The following is a 14,659-nucleotide window of genomic DNA, read 5'->3' as shown; positions in this document are numbered from 1 at the left end:
CAACCAATCGTTGTTTCCACCCCACATCAATTATTCTGCATAAAATATCAGAAGGATGGCCGTCACAATTTCCCAAACCTGTCAGTGATATATTGAAATTGCTTGTTATGTCTGATCAACAGTGCAAAACCCAAAAATATCTGGTTTACAATCACCAACACAAAGAGAAGCAGCCAATCTACACATCTGAGAAGCTAAAACCAGTGGATGTTTGCCACAAAGGTTTCAAATGTGACTAAAGGATTAACAGAACCGCCGCACTCACCTCATCTACATTCTCGAAGGCGTTGATGACGTCATACGGCAGGCAGGACAGCAGGTCGATAACGAACCAGGTCTTCAGGTAGTTCATACGGATCAGCTTGGGGTCTGAGATGACCTCGCCGGCGGGTCCGACGAAGGTGGTGTGGAAGTTTAAAACGATGTCCACCAGGAAGATGACGTCCACGATGCTGTCCACCACCAGCCACGTCACGTTGTTCTGCTTGGTCTTGAAGGAGACATTGTAGGGCACCATGATGGCGGTGTAGAAGGTGAGGATGAGGATGACCCAGTCCCACGTGGTCTTGAAGAGGCAGTAGTGCAGGATGATGTGGGGAGGGGTTTTGGGGGTCTCCTGTTTGTACTGAGGTAGGATATCTGAGCCGAGCTGCAGGACCTGCCGAGAAACAGTGAGTCAGGTAAACTCGGCAGACAGAAACATAAAGAAACAAACGCAGCAGGAGGCCAAAAATACTGCGGCTTAAATCATGTTGTTCTGACTGTGACGACAGCTCACCTGCTCAGAAGAAACGCTGCGTAAGTCTTAGAAGTTGACCTGATCTAAAAGACTCATATTTTCTCAGTGTCCAAAGTTTGTTCTCCAAAGTAAACAGTAATTATATTTACCAAATCAACAACAGAAATAAACATGACGTGCATCCCTCGTACCTCAGCTAAGCGGGAGTGCTTGTGGACATTCTCTCCTTTATGAACTGTGGGCTGCAGCTGTTGTAAGACTCCTCTACTGCTCGTCAGAGCTCGAGTCAGTCGGGCAAACTTTCCCCAGCCTGCGGATCAGAAACACATACAGTATGCACAAACTTTTACATAATGATTTTCAATATGTGTTCTGCTGCTGCGTCAATTCCTGGGGCCACTGCATGTTTTCAGAGTTTGTGGGAGCTGTGAAAAGACTCAGAGTCAGGGTCCTAAAAATACAGTTTCTAGGATTAAACAATTGCTAAGGGTGCTAAGAAAAAACACACTTTAAAGATTGTAACTAATGAGTTTAATTGTGTTAATTACTTGTATTTGTAGAGCACTATTAACAAGAACATGTTTGGGTTGCAGGGCTGTGAAAATGTAGGTTTTATATCCTTGTTTCTGTTCTACGACATAACTTTTTGTGTTTGTATGGAGCTCTTACACTCATCTTCCTGCTGAATTAAATCCATCTTTCTGGCGGTTTCAAGAACTTGAAATTATTTCTCCTGATCCATAAAGAATTACGATTGTTAGCGAATCATCCAAATAAAAACGCACTCAACCAATTTAGCATTGCACCCCTGTCCTAGCTGGCACCTGACTTCAATATGTCCTCAGAAAAACATTGGACTCTTCATTGGATAAGCCTGTCCTTATTCCGAGTTCGTCAAATATCGCCGCTTGGTCAGTGAATTTGGTATCAGACACTGATGGCACCCTTTGATACACCACTGGGCGGTGTCAGTGTATGACTCCATTGGATGGCGTCTGTATGATGTAATTTAAGGTGTTTGAAAGTCTCCATAGGACAAGTAGGAGAGGTGGTGGATGGGGTCCAACAAACAATGGACTCTGACCCAGGTGTGCTGTGTCAGCTTCCTGAATGAATGTTGAGCTAAACCATGATGTTTTTTTGTCTAAACCTAACCACGCACTTTTGTTCCACACGGAAATAAACATAAACACAAGTTGTTTTTCTGACATGAGTTTATTTAGAAAAAAGACTGTTTGCATCTAACGAGCAGAAACTGTACATTTCCTGTGAAAATGGAAGTGCACTGGGCGGCACTAGCTCAGTGGTTTAGGAACTGGACGGCCACTAGTTCAAATCCCCGTCTGGACCAAGCATGGAGCATGGACTGGTGGCTGGAGAGGTGCCAGTTTGCCTCCTGGGCACTGTCCATGTGCCCTTGAGCAAGGCACGGAACCTCCTACTGCTCGGGGCAGCCACCTCGCTCTGGCATCTCTCCATGTAATGCATGTATAGGTCTAATTTGTGCTTGTGTGGGCATTTCGGGCCTGTGTGTGTATAACAACAGGGTGAAAAAATTGAATTTCCCCTCGGTGATGAATGAAGTAATGACACAAGTAATGAAGTATACCTTTTTCCTTCTTCTTAAGAGACACAATGCATGTAACAGGCGTAATCTGACAACAGACACAACCAGGATACCTAGAGCGTCATAATGTAGATGTGAAAGTCCACTGACAAACAGTGATATTTGACGAGTTGGAAGTGAGAACATGTTGTAATTTTTGTTGTAATGAAAACCCGGATAATGACATTTTAAATGTCTAACATTTGAATTTCACGTTGTGTGGACATTAACATTATGACGTTTTGCAGATGTTGGGTTTTGTTCTCCATATCTCACGACTAAATGCTGTCACTCTACATCAAGATGGCACTGGCATGAGATAAGGAAGTTGGATTTTGTTACTTACCGCAACATAAAACCAACAAAATATCAGCATCATCTGTTGTCAGTATTCTACATTGAATTGACGTTGGCAATAGATGCCCTGACATTGAATTTTGGTCACCCAAATGTCCCAACCTAAATTAACCAAATATCAACGTTTAACGATGAAGGTGTCCAGCTGGGACAATATTGTCATTGATAGTTTGAAAAAAGGATTAAAATCAATGCAGCAGAACCAGAGGTGATGACGGTTATTCCTCGCACAGGTTACTTTAAACTATTTAAAGCAGTTTCCCTTGAGCATCTGAGAGCTTTATGGCGTCTTTAAGATGAGGTTTTTGTTTTCTGGGACACAGCTTCAGTGTCTTTGTTCACTCTCACTGCTCTCATTGTTTTTGGCTGCAGCACGCAGCTGTTTTCTGCAGAACAAAATCCCTAAAAAATGCTTTACATTATCTACTGGGACAAACAAAGTTAGCGACTACCCAGGTTTTCGCTCGAGAGTTGGTTGAGACTAAAAACAGAGCTGAAATTAAACTGGATGTTGGACTCACATTCACTCTGTCTTTGCCGGTTGTGTAAAAAGGCTACTGAAAGTTCACCATACCAAATCAAACAGAGATAATATGTCAATTTTGTCTTTATAGCTGGACTCCACCGTTTCAAGTGGCCACTAAATCTGTTACTGTAGGTTTAAAGTCTTTGGATGAAGTCAGAGAGAGATTGCAGTCATGATGACAGTAAGACAATCCTAACTTTGCTTATGTGTGCTGCTGCTTCTCTCTCCACTCTCTCCTCTCTACTCCGGCAGCACAAACTCATGCTTGCTTTTGTTGCCTGCAGGCCATGTCCCGTGTAAGACAGAGAGCTGCAGCTTAAGTATTTCCTGATGCAACAGCCTTCACAGCAGAGCGCTACCTGTTGATGCCGAACTACAATCTCAATTTCACTCCATATCCACATCCTGTTTTTTTCCCCACTACGGCTTGTTTGTAGTCGCTCACTTGCACCAATTCATGTTCTATTTTGGCTGTCTTCAGCGGTTACACGGTCCAGTGAGTCATATTTTTGTGTTGTGTGCTGATAACCATCATGATGGGGTGCGTATTTGACTGAGTGGGTGTTTGCCAGAGCAGATGCACAATGCGCAGGGTTGGATGGTGATCGCTGGCGAGCTAATGTTACCTCTGCCGCTCTCATTTTTACATCTCTGTGTGAAAAGTTTTAGGTAACACATGTCTGCCACACAGTGTGGAGAGAAAAAGGATCTTGTTGGGCCATTTGAAGTATGAACGTAAATACATCTTTCCTTTTTTAAATCACTCTTAATGTAAAAACTGTCTTAAATCACACACTGGAAATAAAGCCTATGGCCCACTGATGAAAGCAGCATGAACTCAGCATCTGCGGTGACATTCTCGGGAAAAATTAGGCGGCACACAGTTAGTGATGCATTTTCCATCACTCAGCAGTGGTTGGTCCGCCAGAGAGGATAGGCGGTGTTTATGTCACAAACTGCTTTTTAAAGGCCCAGCACACGACGAAGGCCAATTGTTGCCTGTGTCTCGGCCAAAAATTTGCACCCGAACGCACCACAAAGACTACAGCTAACGGCCAACTAGCTTGCACATTCTGCACCTGTGTGAGAGAAAATAACTCTTCATGGACGCAGGCAGCGGTGATCTGTATTATTATTCGTAAAGGGAAACCGGAAGATCAATAGGACACTTCCTCATGACTTGAGCTGTTTAATTTCCTCACATCCGTTTCTCTTATTGTGCACTGAACTCAACTGCCACAGTGATTTCATTTTCAGCTGAAAAAGCAGACAAGAGACAATGAGGGCCAACGGTGCAGGAAACACTGCCAAAACTAGGGCAACTGCTGGACAGTGACCAACGGCCGACCATCAGCTTGAGTTTGAGTTTGAGGTACCCCTCAAAAACATGTTAAGACGGGTTCAAATATGTATAAATATATATAAATTCACAGGTACGGGCACAGGTAAAACGGAACGACATGCGGGTGAGCAGCGGGTGAGGATAAAAATATATCTTTTATTTCTCAGAATGAAACAAATGAGAAAGATGTGCAGTATGCGTGTCATATTTAGACATCCAAATCACCATTATCAAGCCGCAATTCCTTTTATTCTGAAAGTCAATGACACGAGTTGAACCTTTGACCCTGTCGTCACATTTGTAACCGACGTGGAGGACCCCAGGGTTGAAAATCTGTAGCCGGAGGAAGAGGCGGCAGCCTACATCAAGTTCAAGACACTCGATGGGGATCCTTTTACGGTTTTATGGTGGTGGTAGGAGCTAAAATGTTTCCTAACCTGACAGTGACTGCGGGGAATGTTTTCGCTATCTCGGCATCACGTGCAACCAGTGAAAGAGACGTTTCCTCCGCTGGAATTCAAGAACGGAGAACCCAGCTTAAAGTGAGTGACTGTAGCCTGAGTGTATTTAATCACAGGTGTGTGTCGGGTTGCGGGGCTTTGACTTAGACATAATGTCGGGTAACGGGTCGGTTCTGGTACTGAGCTTTATGGGTATGGGCTGGTGCAGGTTTTCAGAAATGGACCCGTACAGGACTCTGGCTTGGTGTGTCAGGGCCCTAGCTCACTTGTGTGTGAGGTGGCATACTGTCTTTGTATGGCCTCTGCTAGCATTGCAAGTAACAGTCACTATGACCAGGTGCCAACTGACAGATGACACACAGGAGACACTGTTTGGACGCCACCCAAGACAACGAAAGGGAGATCTTAGAGATTGCGATGTCTGAATGAACTTTCGTTGGCAGCTGAAGAACTACATCCTATTTGAAAACATGAAGTTGAACAAATTAAATTCGTCGACTAACCTTTGGACGAATCGTCTTCAATGGGTTGTTTAAAGGCTGTGATGTCACTGAACGTGCAAAGAAACAGGACCACCTTCTCTTGTTCATTTCGTATAGGAGCAATCTTCACAAAAAACCAAACAGGCGTCCCTGAAAGTATAAAAAGAACAACACACATATTCAGCTGCAGCTTATTTTAGAGGGAATGACACTGGGTGCAAATAGAGCAGAAAGTGTGAACTGAAATGTTCTGGACTTTCAAAACTTTCCGTGTTTTCCAAGCAGAGGGAGGTTACACCTGCGAGTGGAAACAAACACATCACCACATTTTTTTCTGGGGGGAAGGTTTCTCTGGTTTGGCTCTCAACCAATTAGCACATTTCTACAGAGGTAGAAATGTTCTAGGCTGCCTTTGAACTCAACTTTATGTTACAGGAGCTCTGAATACATTTGCATGACAAGAGAGTGGAAACTTCACATTTTTCTCTTTCCCTCACATATGGCGCCGCTACTTACTGTTCTTCTTGTACATCAGTATTTCAAACGAGTTCATCTCATAATTCTCGAACGTTAGTCGCACTTTTTCCGTCGTGTCCTTGTCCGTGAGCTCCCCGTACATGAAGCTGGAAGACAGAAAGGGAAATAACAATTTGAATATTTAATAGGCAGCGGCACATTCGTCAGGCGTGCTCGTTCTTGCACTCGAGTGTGCTGCGGAGGGCTCGAATGTGTAAATGTCTTAATGTGTTAGTTGCCAAGTATTCCCCAGTCTCACTGTGGTACTTTATTCTGGTCTCCAATTTGTTTGACGGGAGCTTTTTGTGCAACCTAATTGAGCTTCAGTATCCTGTTTTATCCGTGATTTCCTCTTAAATTTCACTGCGTCTTTTCCAGAAAGAAAATGATGCCATGTATCAAAGGCTGCACCTTAACTCTGCAGACCAGCTCCTGACTGCTACCTCGAGACCCCTGGAGACGTTCACAGCATTAGGGTGTATTAAATATGGAGTAAAAGTACATTAAAACTCATTGAAATGTATCCTGAAAGCATAAAAAAAGAAATACAGTCCGATGTCTAATTGGCCAAATGCAAAGTACCTCTCAAAAACAAATTAAACCTGAAGATGGGTCAAGCAACCATGAGCACATTTAACCACGCTGCAGAGGCATTCATCTCACTTTGCCTGTTACTGCCACCCTCAGTAGCAGCCTGTTCCAGCATGATCTAAATATAACTCAGAGTTTGTTATGAAATAAAAAAGGAAGGCTAAATTTAATGAGACTACATCCTGACGCTACAGAGACTTTTCAGACCAGTGCTTGATGTAATATTACTGATGAATATCCTCTCTCTCTCTGAGCCGGGAGGAATGTGACTTGCTTCAAAGAAAAAAACGATTCCTCAAATGACTCTCGTCATGCGTGAAAAATTCCCACAGGTTTGTCACTGTATGTTTACAGGATCGGGTATAGAACAAAAAGAAACATATACATAATTGAGGAGACACAGCGAGAGCAGTTGAGATGGAAATAACATCTTTGATCCACACACATCTGCAGCTAAAGAGGCTCAGATATTAGACTTAAACACTCGGGGAAGATGAGCGTACATTTTATGTTTGAGTCATCCTCAAAAAACATCAAACATGCGCACTCTTTTTTATGGACCCATATTCAGGCTTATGGAGATTGCTTTTGACAGAAAAAAGGCTAAAAAGACCAAATGATTAAAGGCATAGATGTATATTTGAAAAATAATAAAAGTGGCAGTGATACCCAGAGCCTGGGAACCAGATGAATCTGCAAGCTCATGTTTCATTTGCTCTGGTAGGCGCGTGTGCTCATCCTCCTGTACAAACAGATTTCCAGCCGACCTGGCTCGGGTCAGGCCAATCACAACTAACTGCTGATCTAATATTGGGGCGTGTTTGAGACGATGACTGACAGCTTGTGGAGCTTTTGTGCTTTACGCAAAATTCGTGACGATGATGTCGAGGCATTTTCAAAAACAACCAAGATGTCTGCGGCTGATGTGGATCTTTCTGTTGAAGTGATATTCAAATTCTGACGAAAAAAGTGCCAACAGTCATTCGCCGACCTATTGATGCTACACCATCACAACTCATCTCTGTCTGTTTATATCATGGTTGTAAAGAGAGAACTGGATATAGCGTTGAAGGTGGGGCCTCGTTCAGTCTGAAGAAAGTTGCTCAGTGGCACATGAAGCCAAAAAAGTTCTGCTTCCTGGGTATAATGAAATGATGCAGATCTTATGCATCCATGGGTCTAAACAGCAAGTGCACTAGAGCCTTCTGCCGGCTGAGCTGGCCAACTTCCGGTTTAGCCCTCTGCTAACTTGACTAGGGAAAAAATCATTCAGTCACGCATCTTTTCTAGAGTTTCAAAATCTTATAGGACTAAATGGATAAAATTCTGACAGTGAAACAAGTCATTTCGCAGCAAGACGTCAGATTGTAACCCCAAGCCTCTTTCTCACAATGCAAGTCTATGGGGAAAAAGTGTTTTTTGGCTCAATGGCATCATGTGACAGATGCCAAAGTTTGGGCTCTATTTAAAATTGGCTTCCAAGCTCTGCCTTGTTTCTGGGTGCTTTGCTTACATTTGTCCATCGCTCAGTGCTACATCACGTTTAGTTGCTCTCGTTGGTTCAGCGTCTATCCAATTGTGTCGAGAAGCATTTTAATCTACAGCTGTTGATAACGCCACTTGGAAACAAGCACAAACATCTGGGGCTAAAAAAAATGAAGCCAGCATGGAAGAGCCAAAAACTGCTGTTCATCAAATGGCCACTTGAGACTGGCTCCAGAAGTGGGTCAGTCCTCACAGACTCCTATGTTAAAATGCTCTTTACAGCTTAAGTAAACATGTTTACAGCCTGGTACAAAAAACAGTTTTGGTCTCTGTAGCTGATTTCCCCCTTCATGACAACTGTACAGGGGTTATTTTTAATATAACTCAAATGTTTACATGTTAGAAAGGATTAAAGTGCATAATCAGGTTGCTTTGAGTGACAGGCTGTCAGCCTCTAAGTCAGATCCCCCCACGCTCCTCCACAGCTCCAGCCTCTTCCCCAAATTTGGTCACTTCTGGCTGCAAAAAAAACAAGATGGTGATGGCCGAAATGCCAAACTCAAGGCTTCAAAACAGGAGTCCACAAACAGGCTGTATCTGATATTTTTAAAAGTTTAGTTTTGCAGGTATTTGGTCAATTAAAATTTTAATCTCATGACCCTTGATGAAAAGTTAAGTAATTACACAAAGTTATTACCATTCGTAAAAGCCACCAGGTGCTCTGCAGATTTAGACACATGTTTAACCTAAAATAAATAATAGATGCAACACACTAAAATGTTAAATGTAAAGTCTGCTTATATTAATCTGTATATGTAGACTTGTTAACTTGCTGCAGAGTTAATCATCATTTACACAAACTTATGCTAATATTTATAACACCAACTGCATATATATACGTATAGCCAAAAAGACAAATGTTATCTAGTTAGGTCTGTTCTCCTTCCTCTTACAAACACAAAGACTTCACTGCATCAAGTCACCTAAAAATAAACCTAAAAAAAAAGTCGTCACACACTCTGTTCAATATTTGTATTGGCAAGTGCTCTGAAGCTTATGCTCAGGGACCCGAGGGTCTAAATCAGTAATAGCCGCCGCAGTGCTGGCTTTGACAAACGCCTTCTCCCACAACAGAAGAAATCTCCCACGGTTTTCAAATCTGGCAGCACCAACTGTTTCCATGTCATCCTATTAATATAGTGCTTACTGGCACGCTTATTACCAGCACAATAAACACAAGTCCAGAAAATTAGTCAGTGGAAGAGGTGAACTACTCATTTTAAAGACTTCCTGTTACTCCTTTATGTGAACAGTTTGGGAGAGAGCACCCCTGGGACACTGTCCACAGTTTGACTGCTGCAGTCAGTGATGTGGAAGCAGTTTCACTTGTTACAACCTGATTACATCACAGATTTGTGTCTTATCTGCTTTCTATCTTTGCACGAGATAAAAAAATGTACTGAGCTGTATTGAATTATGGATACATCATATTAATTATGATCATGGGTGTCTTGCTTAAAGATAGCAGAATATATTGTGATTTTAACTTCCTCTGCTGAGATACTCTGTCAGAGGGAATTGGGAGTTGTAGTCGATCCAGGATCTCCTCACATCTAGGTCTAGTTTAAAGAAAGGCCCCTGAAGACTAGAAAACTGGGCTCCTCTTACCGTCACTGTTGGTCCTCAGCCCAGCATCCCTGTGGAGGAACTTGGCTCGACAGGATGGCAATGTTGATCACTTGACTGGCTCAGTAAACTGTATATAATGATGGAGGTAACTACCATGATGTCACCTGTTTGTTTGTGGACTGCCGTTTTGAGCCTTTAGTTTGGCATTTTGACCATTTTGTTTGGAGCTAGAGGTAAGCGTATTTGGGCGAGGGGGTAGAGTTTGAATTTCAGCCTGCATGCATGATTTTTCAGCCAAACATTGTTAAAACAGCGCTGCTAATGTCGCTGTAGTGAGAAGCTAGCAGAATAAGGCCAGGCAGGTAACGTTACGTCATGTTTTATCTTGTAACGGCATTGTTTACGTACGCCGTGTGCTCTGTCTGTTGACCCCTTTTTTCCCAGTTATGGAAAAATATTTTCAGATTGCTGATTTATTCCTGAGTAAATTACGTTATCCTCATCGTCTTGCTCTCGGTTGCTTGCCGTCTGCCTGCTGCTGTTTGACGGTGACTCTCAAAATAATAGCGTATCCTAATGATGATGTAGATAGATGTTTTCCCTTTGCATTGATGATACTGGATCATTTATGACTGAATCGATGTATTGATCAAGATCGACGGAGCGTTACATCCCTAGATATACTGTCATAAAATCTGGTAAAGATATTAATTTTCCTCAGATGATGAATTGTAATAACTTTAGCAGCAACACTGACTGTTTATCCAGCACCATCATCAAAATGTTAGTTTGGTTTTAATACCTGCAAAATCTAATAAGCCTCAGCTGTGCTTTGTGTTTAGTAATAATTAGCAAATATTAGCATGTAAACACACTAGACTAAGATGATGAACGGGGTAAACATTATACCTTATAAACATCAGCATATTGATGCTAATATTGTGAGCATGCTGATGTTAGCATTTAGCTCAAAGGACCGCTGGGCCCAAGTACAGCCTCTGACTCTTTCTTTACCTCAACAGTTTCAGTGACCACGTTACTGCAGCCATTGCCACTAACCAGAGGCAAATCTCACTATTTGATTTTAAAGTATTAGTTAAAAATGTTTTGCCAAACTGCTAATGCATTAACTCCTCTTCTCACCCTGCTAATGAATAAGGAATTATGTTAAAAGAGACAGAGACAAAGAGAAACCACAAACATAAGCGCATGAACACTGGCACAAATAAGTTTCAAGTAAGTCTCTCTTCCAGTTACCTCAAATAAGGACACAGGTGGGAGGAGGTGTAAATACAAATAAACACAAATAGATACAAAGAATTAAACATGGGTTCTACCACATCGCACATACAATGCAACAGTCCATGTATATATGATGCAGGGATTTAAAACAGATCCTTTTTTTACTGCAGGCACGTATAACATTTAAAAAAACTTGTAAAGAAAGTCAATCTTTCTCTGACTGTGTAATAACTGCAGCAACAGCATGATTTTTTTAGCGTTGCCAGCCGAGATGAGGCTCATCCAGATTAACAAGATAGCTGTAGCCGTAACAAGCTCTTGCAATCTCTCTGGCTCATCTTGTACTTGTATATCAGAACTCAAAATATGCCAATATGCTGTATAATTAATTCAGTTATCTTCCAAATTAGTTTGTAATCTGGACGAGGTAAAGAAAAAAGCTGTGTTTGACATGTTCTCTCTCTCTCTTGTGTTTCTGTAAGCAATAAACAACTACTTGAATACATTTATGAAACAAGTATTTTACCTCTTTAGCATGTGATGACTAGGGGTGGGCGCTACTCAAAAATTATCTCATTTCTTTAGTTTGTGAACAACAACAGGAACTCAGAGTGAGATTCAGATTCTGTTACAATATTAATAGTTCAACTAAATAAAATCTACCACAAATTACACATTTAAACAGCTCCCAAATACAAAAAATGTCCCCTGGGATCTATATATATAAATCAACAGCTGATTTCCTTCTTTTAGTAAAATCCTAAATGATTGAGTTGCTTATATTTTCCACCTGGACCTTTATGCTCTGCCATTTCTCCTCTCATCATCACGCTGTAACCTGTGACAGGCTGTTATGATACCAGAACTATCACACATTCACATAAATGGAGTTTTCTGTTGAGCTACAAGTGTCACGAAGATTTACATTACCAAAGGTTTATGACAAAAGCACTTGACGACACCGACTCCCATGTGTGCACGGCGAGAGAGGAGAGGGAGAGAAGCTGTGCTGCTGCCAGAGGAGCCGCTGACTGAGTTCCCTCTGAGCGGTAACTCGCTAAAACAGTCTGAGAAGTCCGGGGCTGTTCATAAAACATTCAGGACAGCACAGTTTATTCCACACTACTGAAGCTGCTCCTCTTTTTGGAACCAACGCTGACTCTGTAATAACTTCGCTTTCAGACATGCTTGTTGTTGCCGTGGGTAGAAGTTTGACGTCAGTATGTCAGCAAGTCGAAATATCCCGAGTATCACGATATGAATTTTTCATTTGATTTTAAAAATAATACCGGTGTTACTGTGAAAGTGATGATATGGCCAGTGTTGGGCAGTAACTTGTTACTTGTAACGCAGACTCCCGTGAAGCTTGTGACTGGATATGTGGTGGATGAAATGTTGCTGCACGAGTGACTCGCCGTCTTTTGGGCAGAGCCGTGGGCAAATACCAGTCACATGGTACAGAAAGCCCCCAGGTACATCTAGCTATTTTGGGTACATATGCAAATACCAGTTTTATGGGGTGTAACGGAAAAGTAATATAACGAGTAGTGTGACGAATTACTGTTGGCAGGGAGTAATAAATAAAGTACTAAGGAGTAATATATTAAATTTTTAGAGTAACGAGCCCAACACTGGATGTGGCACTCCCCTTGCGATGTCTGTAATCCCCACACGTGTACTACAGACACACAGACGCTCTCTTGCCTACCTGCAGGTGCTGCTTTTCTGCATCACCTCTGCTCTGTGGTACCCCGACAACTTGCAGAAGCCATCGTTGCTGTAGACGATGGGCCAGTCGACTATCTGGGCGTTTCCCAGGACAAAGTTGGTATCTGTTTGACAGTGAATGGGAAAGAAAGGGGTGAAGGGCTGCAGTATTTGATACAAGTAATATTTAAAACACCAATATATAAATACTTCAGCTATAGCTAGGGTTGGGAAAAGGCTGAGGCCTATTACATTTGATCTAAATCAAAGTCAAGCATTTGGTGCAACGGAAAAAACTGCAAAGAAGTAACAGCTTTTAAAGAATGACAGGACACAAGTACAAAGCAAATGTTGGAGCAAAAGTGTATCTGAAATAAAATTTTAAGGGTCTAGTCTTGAGCCTAGTAAATCATTGTTTGTAGACTTTATAGATTCTCCACACAAATTTAAAGGGAAGAACGAAAACACATCGATTGCTTCAGCAGTTATTCTGAGCCAATATTAGGCCGTTCAGTGAGGATATGATGGAGGTTGTCCCCTCACCGTGGCCACAAAACCTGTCTGGAGTTTGATTTAATGTCCCTTCCTGCTAAAATGTTTTGCTGTCACAAATTTCTTTTTTAAAAAATGAGCACTTGTCCTGTATTGTTTTCCCAATCTCTAAAAAGATGGAGTAATCCTGCCTTTCCATTAGTGCCCGTGATGGTCTACGGCCCATTACACACTCCACACGGGGCGCTTATACACAAATATAGGCCAAACACAGATACTTTGTTTATGTACACTGCTCCCTTCACTTTTTTGTTAGTAGATGCTCGTTAGCAGTGCTTTACACTCTTTTTGTGCATGTGCTTATGGAGGGTGTAACAGGCCGAGTTAGCGTTTAGGGGCGTCTGAGGGAGACACAGTGTTGTGTTTATCATTAAGTCCAATTTCTAGCTGGTGATTATTATGATAAAGTATTCCTTATTGGCAAATACAGTCTAATATCTCTAGTCATCGATTTTTAAATGTCATGGAAAACAGTACATTAATTCTCATATGGCGTATTTTGCATATTCAAATGTTAACAAAGCCTCCAAGCAAAACTTACTCATGGTAAAAAAAGGTTAATACCCGAAGTAATCATTGAGATGCATGTACATTTTTAATGGCCTATTTTGCTTCGTTCTATTTTAAAGCTCAGCAGTTTTATAATTAAGATTCACATACTGTTACTCAGTGTCATTACTTAAACTCCAAGAGTCCTCAAGTCATTATACATCAAATTAAAGGATAACGCTGGTGTTTTTTAATCTCAGCAGCTTTTTTGACTGAGAATTATCGAAAACAAACGAGATGATTGTGCCGTGCAGCATTTGCCAGGGAGGAATATGCAGGTTTTTGCTGGGCTTCAAACAAACGGCTTCGTACAGAATGTTTGCTTCAATTATATAGAGGTCATTTTAAAGGTGAGGACATACATTACGATTATTGAGCTGAGAATGAAAATGATTTGAACATGGAAACAGGCCACCAATTTTTGCCTTTTGTTGCCTTTATTTGATGGAACAAGCGTAGCGTGAAAGGGGGAGGGTGACATGCAGCAAAGGGCCGTGGGTTGGAATCGAACCCGGGGCCGCTGCGGCAAGGACACAGCCTTTGTGCATGGGGCGCCCCACCGATTCCTGCATTTGATTTGTGAAAAATTAAATAAGTGTCACCTTTAAAAACATCACAATCTGACTTTAATGACAATTGACCCTTCGCTAAGTCCCGCCCTCAGACGCAGACTGGCCAATCATAACGTAGCATCCATTGACTCTAATGCAGTCGTTTCAGATTTCCTTCATTTTCAGGCTGGTTTTGTGGATTTGGAGCTAAATGTTGTGCCTGGGGCACGTCGTGTATTAATGATACTCGTTACCTGGAGAGGTTGGAAAAAGATATACGTTTCTTCCCTGTTCCAAAACCAAACCCTGAAAAGTGTAGGGTTA

At 41.9% G+C, this 14,659-nt stretch overlaps 1 protein-coding gene across 1 annotated transcript in view; it reads right to left on the bottom strand.

Annotated features, from left to right (window-relative positions):
• kcnh1a (potassium voltage-gated channel, subfamily H (eag-related), member 1a) overlaps positions 1-14,659 on the bottom strand; it is a 73,715-nt gene that overhangs the window by 52,950 nt on the left and 6,106 nt on the right. Inside the window, exons 3-7 of the mRNA XM_050070873.1 lie at positions 12,685-12,808; positions 6,030-6,136; positions 5,535-5,663; positions 931-1,049; positions 266-658 (exon numbers count right to left, since the gene is read on the bottom strand). Of these exons, the coding sequence (XP_049926830.1) occupies positions 266-658; positions 931-1,049; positions 5,535-5,663; positions 6,030-6,136; positions 12,685-12,808 (872 nt within the window). The remainder of the gene's footprint in view (positions 1-265; positions 659-930; positions 1,050-5,534; positions 5,664-6,029; positions 6,137-12,684; positions 12,809-14,659) is intronic.

This window comes from Epinephelus moara, chromosome 19 (genome assembly GCF_006386435.1).
Source record: "Epinephelus moara isolate mb chromosome 19, YSFRI_EMoa_1.0, whole genome shotgun sequence".
Lineage (NCBI taxonomy): Eukaryota > Metazoa > Chordata > Actinopteri > Perciformes > Serranidae > Epinephelus > Epinephelus moara.
Note: the sequence above shows the minus strand (reverse complement) of the source record. Positions and strands in the feature narration are given on the sequence as shown.